Source organism: Pterocles gutturalis, unplaced genomic scaffold (genome assembly GCF_000699245.1).
Source record: "Pterocles gutturalis isolate BGI_N339 unplaced genomic scaffold, ASM69924v1 scaffold2241, whole genome shotgun sequence".
Taxonomy (NCBI): domain Eukaryota; kingdom Metazoa; phylum Chordata; class Aves; order Pterocliformes; family Pteroclidae; genus Pterocles; species Pterocles gutturalis.
The window spans coordinates 47,433-55,000 of NW_010102806.1; the positions used below are offsets into that span (position 1 = coordinate 47,433).

At 40.3% G+C, this 7,568-nt stretch overlaps 1 protein-coding gene across 1 annotated transcript in view; it reads left to right on the forward strand.

Annotated features, from left to right (window-relative positions):
- Window positions 1-3,749: 3,749 nt before the first annotated feature.
- ZNF536 (zinc finger protein 536) overlaps window positions 3,750-7,568 on the forward strand; it is a 78,418-nt gene continuing 74,599 nt past the window's right edge. Inside the window, exon 1 of the mRNA XM_010086424.1 lies at window positions 3,750-5,919. Coding sequence (XP_010084726.1) covers window positions 3,750-5,919 — 2,170 coding nt within the window. The remainder of the gene's footprint in view (window positions 5,920-7,568) is intronic.

Consider the following 7,568-nt stretch of genomic DNA (forward strand, 5'->3'; position numbering starts at 1 on the left):
CATCAGGCCAGTCTGCGGAGGACAGTTGTGTCTAAAGGGAAATCTGTGGGGAGGCAGAAGGACTCCATGGGTGTGCACATGTCTGTGATGCAGAAGCACCTCTGCACCTCTTGGGTCTTGCACAGAGCAGCCAGACCCTGAGAGGCAGCCCCAGCTGACAGGAAGAGGATGTGCAGTGACCACCGTGACACCAAGCTGGGGACCTTGACCTGCAAGCCCTGGAGCAAGAGGCTCACTGGTCATGGATCTAGACAGGGGTGATGGATAAAGAGGGAGAGAATGAAATTGCTAATTTTTTTTAGAGAAATTAGGCAAATTAGATTGGGTTATCTAATTCATAGTGGGATGATGGATGAGGAGGAGTTTTAATTCCATCTTGCATGTGGATACAAGATGAGATTTTGGTAGGTTTTGCTATGAACGGGCTGAACAGTATCAAGAGTCTGATTTGTCTGATCTGAGGCAGGACCAGGGACAGAAGACAGGACTCCAAGAAGCTGAGGCAGGTGAGGGTGGGAATACAGTTTAAGTGAAGAACTGCAGCATCTTGAGATTGTGGTAGCCGGACACTAGATACTGAACAGCTGATCAGAATATGCAGTGTTTACAGGTGGTTATTTCTCACTAAGCAGAGGCTTTACTGACCTTTCTGCGTATTTCATCAAAAATGTATAAAATTTCCAGGGCCAAAAGATCAGTGTGCATGGGTCAGGCTCCCTAGACTTGATGCAAAATTATTAGTTTTTGAATGAAAAATTATGGTTTTGGTCTCGATTTATTTTTTTTTTTCAACACATCCTGCCTGGGTTATACATTACATGTGTCTATATGTTTGTGGGAGACAGAAAAAAAGCCAAAAAAAAAAAAAAAAAAAAGAGGAAAAAATGATCATGTCCCAGCTATAGCTGTTATTACTTTATTGAAGTTATCTTTGAAAAAGAGCCACAGAATACCTTAAAATCTCAACCACAACTCCCTCTCCCCTCCTCAATCCAAATAACCATAGATTTGAACTGATGTTTAGGGTTAAACATCAGAATTAATAAACTCCACTGGGATCTGTCAGCATTTCCAAACTTCGATAGAGCATAAAATGCTAAAATTAACTACCCAAACCTTCCTGAGCATGTAAAGGCACCAGTTCCCATTGAGGTCAACTGAATAAATGAAATTTAGACTGCATTTCTCAAACTGTTATAGAATGATGACAGTTCACGAAGACTTTTCTAAACCTTCTTCAGTATATGTATGTGGCTGTACACGCAATGCTCTTCTTGAATTTTTATGTTCTTGCTTGCCAACATACCTTGTTTAAGTATAGTGAGGAGAAATAAGACCTGTGGTATGTGGGATCCAGACAGAAACTGGATTCTGGTGTTTGTTTGGTGGGTTTGTTTTCCTTGGGTTTGTTTGTTGTGTTTTGTTTTTTTTTTTTTTAATTCATTTTTAGGAAGTGGGTCGGCAGATATTCAAAATCTCCATCAACTTCAGGCAATGGCAGGCCTAAGCACTACAACCCTCAGATGTTAACCTAATCCTTTTAAACATGAAACTTGATTTGTTTCAAAAGTTAAGCAAACTTTCAAAAATGTTAAAAAAAATGTGCTTGTATGTACACACATTTTTGGATGATTGTGGTCTGCTGCACAGAAAACTTTCATGGAAACCAAGAATTTTGTTTGCTATGTGGCCCTGGGTGAACCTGGCTTGAATATGTTCCCCTACCTTTGGAAACCAGACACTGCAAGCTAAACTTAAGTGCAGTCCTATAGCTTACAGGTGTAAGCCTTTTCCTTTTATAGACCTGATCTCATTAATATTTTTATAATTACAACATTGACAGCGTGTAAGTAATGGATCCCCAAAATGAAACCTGAATCTGAGCACTAATGAACTTCGAAAAAGATCTGCTTGGCATCTAAGCAAAATTTTGTAGCTCATGTTCATCTTTAATACAGATGAATGTACACTTCCCCCTTTACTTCTTACAAGATCTGCATTGTATCACAACCTCAATCATCCTGTCGAGGACCAATAGGTCTCCTCTTGGAGACCACCCATGCTTTTTTTTTTTTTTTTTTAGGCCCTGATCCTGCAAATACTTAAGCATGTGTGGAACTGTGCTTTCAAGAGACACCCTTTGAAGTCTACTGGACTACTCCCATGAGCATAATTACATGCATTTTAAGTATGTGCCAGATTTAGGCCTCAAATTATCTAGCAAGTGGCCACTATGAAGCTGTGTGAGGAATGGTGTCCACCTGGAGTGTGCCTGCAGCCTCTGCAGAAGTCATAGCGAGTAAATGCTTTTGGGTAAAGCCAAACAGAAAGTTGACCAAATTAATTATTTAATAACATATAGAATTCAGTAATTTTATTAGTGGATAAAGTGTCAGATCACTCCACTGAACAGCACAGATCATCTTAATTATACAGCATCACATAGTTCAAGAGTTATTAATGTAAAACTTTATATTTTAAACAGAATTATATAGATACATTATTTCTGTATAGAGTAGAAAAGTGGCAAGGACAGAAGATTATTGTGGACAATTATGCAGACTAGAACAGAGTACTTGTGTTTAACAAACAGCTTTGAATTCTAATTTTCTGCAATATACATAGTGTAGGTACAATTTGTAGTCATTACTGTGTATTAGGAAAGTTATTAAAATTCTTAAACTTGTTGAGGCTTTCCACATCACCTTCCCGAGATTTTAATTGGTTTTATCTTGTTTCCATAAGAGAGCTCTTTAGAACAAATCAAAGTGCCTTAAATCACGTGTCTTACCCATCGAAGGACAGAGATACTCCTTCTATAATCTGGCAAGTTTTCCTGAGAACTGAAATCTGAAGGTTCTCAACAATGAATTAAAAGCCTTGGTAGAAGATAATTTATGTGCCTTTTGATGGGCTCAGTTTCAAAATGACAAAATAACAATGTTTTGTAACAGAAGGGTTAAATCTTAATCTTAGAGGTTTACAAAGCTGCTAGTTGCAGTCTCCTTAAAATTTAATATACCTCGTTAATGCTTACTTGCAAACACTGAAGGATTTTTATGATTATAATCATGTGTTACAGCACCTAGTACTGTTTCTAAGCAGCATACTAATCAGCTTAATGAGATATTACTGCACTTTTTGTTGACTAAAGCAAAATCCCTTTTATTGTTCTAAAGCTTGTCCTTTACTTTATTTTTTCCCAAAACATTATCTTGTTTTATTGTAGGCCAGTAAATATCCTACCATCAGTTTTTTGTCAAATCATAAAACTATCTTTCTCATTGTAGAATGTGTAATATATTGAATATGGTTAATGGAACTGAAAGTTACAAATGGATTTCTATTTTGGGGTTTTTTTTTGCTGGCTTTTCTAATGGAAATGGGAGAGATGCATAACATTTCTTTTTCTACAGATTTAGAAATGTAAACAGGTGCAATTTCACAAGAAGAAAGACAAGGGAGGTGGTAAAAGCCTTTGCCCCTTCCGTAATAATTAGATTTTGAAATTGTAGCATATTTTAAAATAGTAATTAATGGTTATTGGTAAACATGCAGAATGATGAAAGCACCTGTATGATCAAAATTGTGTAGCACAGTTGGCATTTAATACACTTTTTATTGTTTTTACACTAATTCCTTTGCTATATTATGAGAAGGTAAAACATAAAATGGAAATTGTACGTCAGTGATTCAATGCTTGTAACTCTTTCGCAGTCTGAATCTAAAATATCTTCTGATTTTCAGAGATGGAGGAAGCTAGTTTGTGCCTTGGTGTTTCTTCAGCTGTGCCCGAAGCTGACGCCCATCTCAACAACACCATACTCAATGGGCAGTATTCCATGAGCCAGAAGCTGCACCAGATCACTTCCCAGCTCAGCCATGCCTTCCCAGAGCTCCAGAACAGGCAGAACCCAGAGGAGAAAGCCTCAGCGCCGCTAGAAGACAAAAGTCACATGTCCATAGCAAACCAGCCCATCAGCAGTCAGATGGCCCTGTTGGCAAACCAGCTCAATAGAGAGGTTGACACCAGTTTGAACGGGCGCGTGGATCTGCAGCAGTTCTTAAATGGACAAAACCTAGGGATTATGTCTCAGATGAGCGACATAGAGGATGACGCCAGGAAAAACAGAAAGTACCCATGTCCCCTCTGTGGGAAACGCTTTCGATTTAACAGCATCCTGTCGCTACACATGCGAACTCATACTGGAGAGAAACCATTTAAGTGTCCATACTGTGACCACAGAGCAGCTCAAAAAGGCAACCTGAAGATACACCTACGTACTCATAAGCTTGGAAACCTTGGCAAAGGTCGTGGAAGAGTCCGAGAAGAAAACAGACTTTTACATGAGCTGGAGGAGAGAGCAATTCTTCGGGATAAGCAGATGAAGAGCAGCCTCTTGCAGCCACGACCTGATGTGAAAGCACAGCAGCACTCCCAGCCAATGCCTCTCGCAAACTGTAACTTGTCTGTGCCAGCTAATCACAGCACACCTGATATTTCAAACCCTGTTCCTTCTCCAAAGCCAATCAGTGTCCAGGAAGAAGTTGTCGCTCAGACAGCTGGGTTCAGATGCACGTTTTGCAAAGGCAAGTTTAAGAAGCGAGAAGAGCTGGACAGGCACATAAGGATCCTGCACAAGCCTTACAAGTGCACCCTGTGTGACTTTGCTGCCTCGCAGGAGGAGGAGCTCATTAGCCACGTGGAGAAGGCTCACATCACTGCAGAGTCAGCACAGGGCCAGGGCTCCAATGGGAATGGGGAGCAATCCACCAACGAGTTTCGTTGTGAGGTGTGTGGCCAGGTCTTTAGCCAAGCCTGGTTCCTAAAAGGCCACATGAGAAAGCACAAGGATTCCTTTGAACACTGCTGTCAGATCTGCGGGAGGCGATTCAAAGAGCCTTGGTTTCTTAAAAATCACATGAAAGTTCACCTGAACAAGCTGTCTGTAAAGAACAAATCTCCTAATGATCCCGAAGTACCTGTCTCCATCAGCAGCATGTCCCAGGAAGCTCATGCAAACTTATATTCCAGATATCTGTCGTGTTTGCAGGGTGGGTTTCTTCCTCCTGACAAAGCGAGTTTAAGTGAACAAAATCAAATCTATAACAAAGGAGATATGCCCATGAAAGAGAAAGAAGTCTTGGGGAAGCTCCTTTCACCCATTTCTGGCATTGGCCACAGTATTGCTGAAGGGGATAAACATTCTTTATTGGGCTGTCTCAATCTGGTGCCTCCTCTGAAATCCAGCTGTATAGAAAGGTTACAAGCTGCCGCCAAAGCGGCAGAGATGGATCCAGTAAACAGCTATCAGGCCTGGCAGCTTATGGCAAGGGGAATGGCCATGGAACATGGCTTTTTGTCTAAAGAGCAGCAGATACAGCGCAGCCATGAAGACACTTTGGCAAATGCTGGAGTTATGTTTGATAAGGAGAAGCGGGAGTATGTGTTAGTAGGAGCAGATGGCTCTAAGCAGAAAATGCCTGCTGATTTGGTTCACAGCACTAAAATGGGCAATCAGAGAGACTTGCCAAACAAACTAGACCCGTTAGAAGGCAGTAGAGATTTTTTGTCACATGGTATGAACCAGGGACTCGATTACAACTTACAAAGTCATGGAAACGTAAAAGAAAAGCCAACTGAATGCCCAGACTGTGGAAGGGTTTTTAGAACATACCACCAAGTGGTCGTTCACTCCAGGGTCCACAAAAGAGACAGGAAAGGAGAAGATGAAATAATTCAAGGTAGTCTTGATGAGCGACGTGGGTCTGGAAGTGATCAAGAGTCTCAGTCTGTCAGCAGGTCGACAACACCAGGGTCCTCTAACATTACAGAAGAAAGCGGAGTAGGTGGGGGTCTCTCGCAGACGGGGAGTGCCCAGGAGGACAGCCCACATCCTTCCTCACCCTCCTCTTCAGGTAGGATAACTTTTCCTTCCCTCTCCGCACTGAAGGCTTCGTAGCTATATTTGAAATCACAGCAGCAAAGTAGTTTGTGCGTTCTCTAGTTAGGTCGTTTCCTAGCAGTCCAGAGGGACGAGGTGTTACATTCCAGAACATCTGTGTTTGGGTTCCTGCAGTGCCTTCGAGGTTAATTCTCAGTTCACCCTTTTCTCCCCTCCAAGCGCAGGTTTCCTAGTCTTGCAGCTGTCACCTCCGCCACCCCACCAGCACCAGTGTGCAGAGTCTGTACAGTCACCAATGACCATGTGGCTTCCAGGGTATCTCCCTTCAGGTTTTGGAAGGCATTTTGTTTTTTTTTTTTTTTTCTCCCTCCTATTCATGGCATCTCTGTTGCAGATCTTTCCATGTCCTCCATGTAAAAGGGTGAGGAAAGATGCCTTCTTTGAGCTATAGTTCAGAGAAATAGGATTAATAAACAGCGGGTTGGCTAACCTCTCTGATTGCCCTTATTCCCCAACAATATCACTTGCCTAGCTGAGATATGTACTTGGCCACTGGACTGATTAAAAAGACATTCAAAAATACAAATTACTAACTTTTTGACAATCTTTTAACTTATGTGCACATTTTAACATGTATGAAGCCTTCTGCTTAATTCACATCTATTTGAAAGTACAAGAAAAATAGAAATTGGACTGAAACATTTTAATTGCATTGTATGTCATGTTAACTTGCTGTGTATAAAATAGCAAAGCAGATAATATTTCATTGGATTTGTCTATAAAATATTGAGTTTCTTGGTACAATTTTTAAAGTTACTAGCCTATGACTGCTGAAATAAAATCTCCAAGTAATAACAGGTAAGATTTCTGGCCTCATCTATATTTCCAAAGTCACTTGCTAATGGATAGTAAATTGAAAGTTATATCTTCAGCCCTTTATAAAGAAAGCACCTCACTAATACTGTAATCATTCCGCAAGCCTAACAACAGAGGAAATCATGCCATAACAAATACTCTGTTACTAATGGCAACATTGATTTCTGCAATCAGCCATTAAGTCTAGAAAATGAAAGACAGTTTGAGGTACCTTAAGGCATTACATTGCCCACTGTTAAAGAGCTGGTAGCAGGCTGTTGAGGGTAATTCTTTTTAGTTTTTTTTCCCCCCAGTTTCGATAAATATTTCAGTATTGGAGGCAACTCACTGTTACAGTTATTAAGTATATGCCAGTTTATTTTTGTTGTTCTTGTCATGCTCCAGTATACTCTACTTCTGAGGCCAAATTAATATAAAAATAAAGTATTAGTTTGCTGGCTTATTACAAACCAGTAAAGAAATTGTTAAGGCACATAAATCTGCACTCCACATTCCACAGATTCCTATAGTACTTAATGCTGTTGTTTAAATACCCATGAAACACACTGTCTACTCTTAGAGTCATAGCCTCGTTTACAATTTATTACTGGTGAGACACATTAGAAAATTCTATGTAGGAACAAGGGTAACAGGCAAGAGCTAATTTCATAGTATATGTAGTTGTTGGGATTGTTTTAAGAAGATTGAAAATATGTCAGGATGAATAAGATTATTTTTCTAACTTTCACTTTTAAAAGTCCTACACATTGGCAGGCGGCAGGGAGGGACACTCCTCTTTAATATAGA